This window comes from Plasmodium relictum (genome assembly GCF_900005765.1).
Source record: "Plasmodium relictum strain SGS1 genome assembly, contig: PRELSG_99_v1_13, whole genome shotgun sequence".
Classification (NCBI taxonomy): Eukaryota; Apicomplexa; class Aconoidasida; order Haemosporida; family Plasmodiidae; genus Plasmodium; species Plasmodium relictum.
Window position 1 is genome coordinate 948 of NW_021628770.1, and position 1,384 is coordinate 2,331.

General features: G+C 20.6%; 1 protein-coding gene across 1 annotated transcript; it reads left to right on the forward strand.

Annotated features, from left to right (window-relative positions):
- Window positions 1-547: 547 nt before the first annotated feature.
- ETRAMP (early transcribed membrane protein) lies at window positions 548-1,120 on the forward strand (the record flags this gene model as incomplete). The annotated part of the gene is made up of 1 exon (XM_028677378.1): window positions 548-1,120. One exon carries the CDS (start codon window positions 548-550, stop codon window positions 1,118-1,120), a length of 573 nt encoding a protein of 190 aa, XP_028531316.1.
- Between the last annotated feature and the right edge of the window lie 264 nt (window positions 1,121-1,384).

Below are 1,384 nucleotides of genomic sequence, written 5' to 3' on the forward strand. Positions count from 1 at the left end.
TTTTTTGTATTACATACCTTAAAGAAATATTTATATTTATTTAAATTAAATTTAAATTGTCATATTGTATGAAATTAATTTAAATGAAAATTATTTCATATTAATCTATTTTTCGATACATCACTCTTATAATTTAAAGAAAAAAATGAATATATAATAAATTAAATAAAAATTAGAAGTAAAATTACATTTACAGATTGAGTGCTACATAATACAGTCAAAAAATATTTGTACAAAAAATAAAACAGACAAATAAAATTATGTATTATTTAAAAAAATTAAATTTTTTTTTTACCTAAATTTGCATGTAAAAAATATAAAAAAAGAAAATAAAGTTCAATTATATAAAATAAAAAATAATTAAAATAAATGAAATATAATAAAATTTATACAAAAATAAAATATTTAAAAGTTATTTGTAAAATTATAAAATATAAATTATTTTTTTTAAGAAATTCATATTAAAAATATAAGGATATTTTTTGCTTATTGATGCAAACATTATTATTTTATAAGTTATTGTATTATATTTAATTTTTTATTGAAAATGATAATCTCGAGGATATTTTATTTGTTAAATATTTTATTTGCTATCAATTTATTGAAACCATGCTTCTGTTTTATAAATAAAAAAATTTATAAAGATATAAATGAAGTTCATAATATTGATGCGCCTATAGAGAAAAAAAATAATAAAAAAAAAAAAATTTTAATTTCTTGTGGAGTTGCAGCAACTTTTCTTTTAGCAGCAGGTTTATTAGGAGGAGGGTTGTATTTGACCAGAGATAAGCGTAAATCTTTATGGGACAATGACAAATTAGGAAACGATGCTCTTGACATTATTTTTAGTAGCATACTAGAAGGAGTTAATGATATAAATAAAATACCCAGTAAAGAAAAAAAAGATTTAAGTAAAATAATTACAAGAGGATATATTAAAAATATGATGAAAGAACAAATTAATAATAATGAAGTCATGTTTTCTGAAACTCAGAAAAGAGAATTATATAGTTTTGTTCCCCAAATTCAATATGTCGTAAAGAGCATATTAGAAAGTCAAATGCCAACATATGATATCCGAAAGATCCCACCGGGAAATCATATATTATTTGACCATTAAAATATAACTTGGATATTTGATTTATTAATTTCCCGTTTAATGACTTTGCTAGAGTACTAAACAAACAAATTAATAAAGAGCATGTATAACTAAGTGTGTGTTTATATATATATGGTTTTCTTATAATGCGGATTTATTAATTTCCCGCTTTAATAAGCTTGCTAGAGTATTGATTTGTTGATTGTCCGCTTAATGACTTTGCTAAAGTATTAAACAAACAAATTAATAAAGAGCATGTATGGCTAAGTGCACGTTTTTATTATA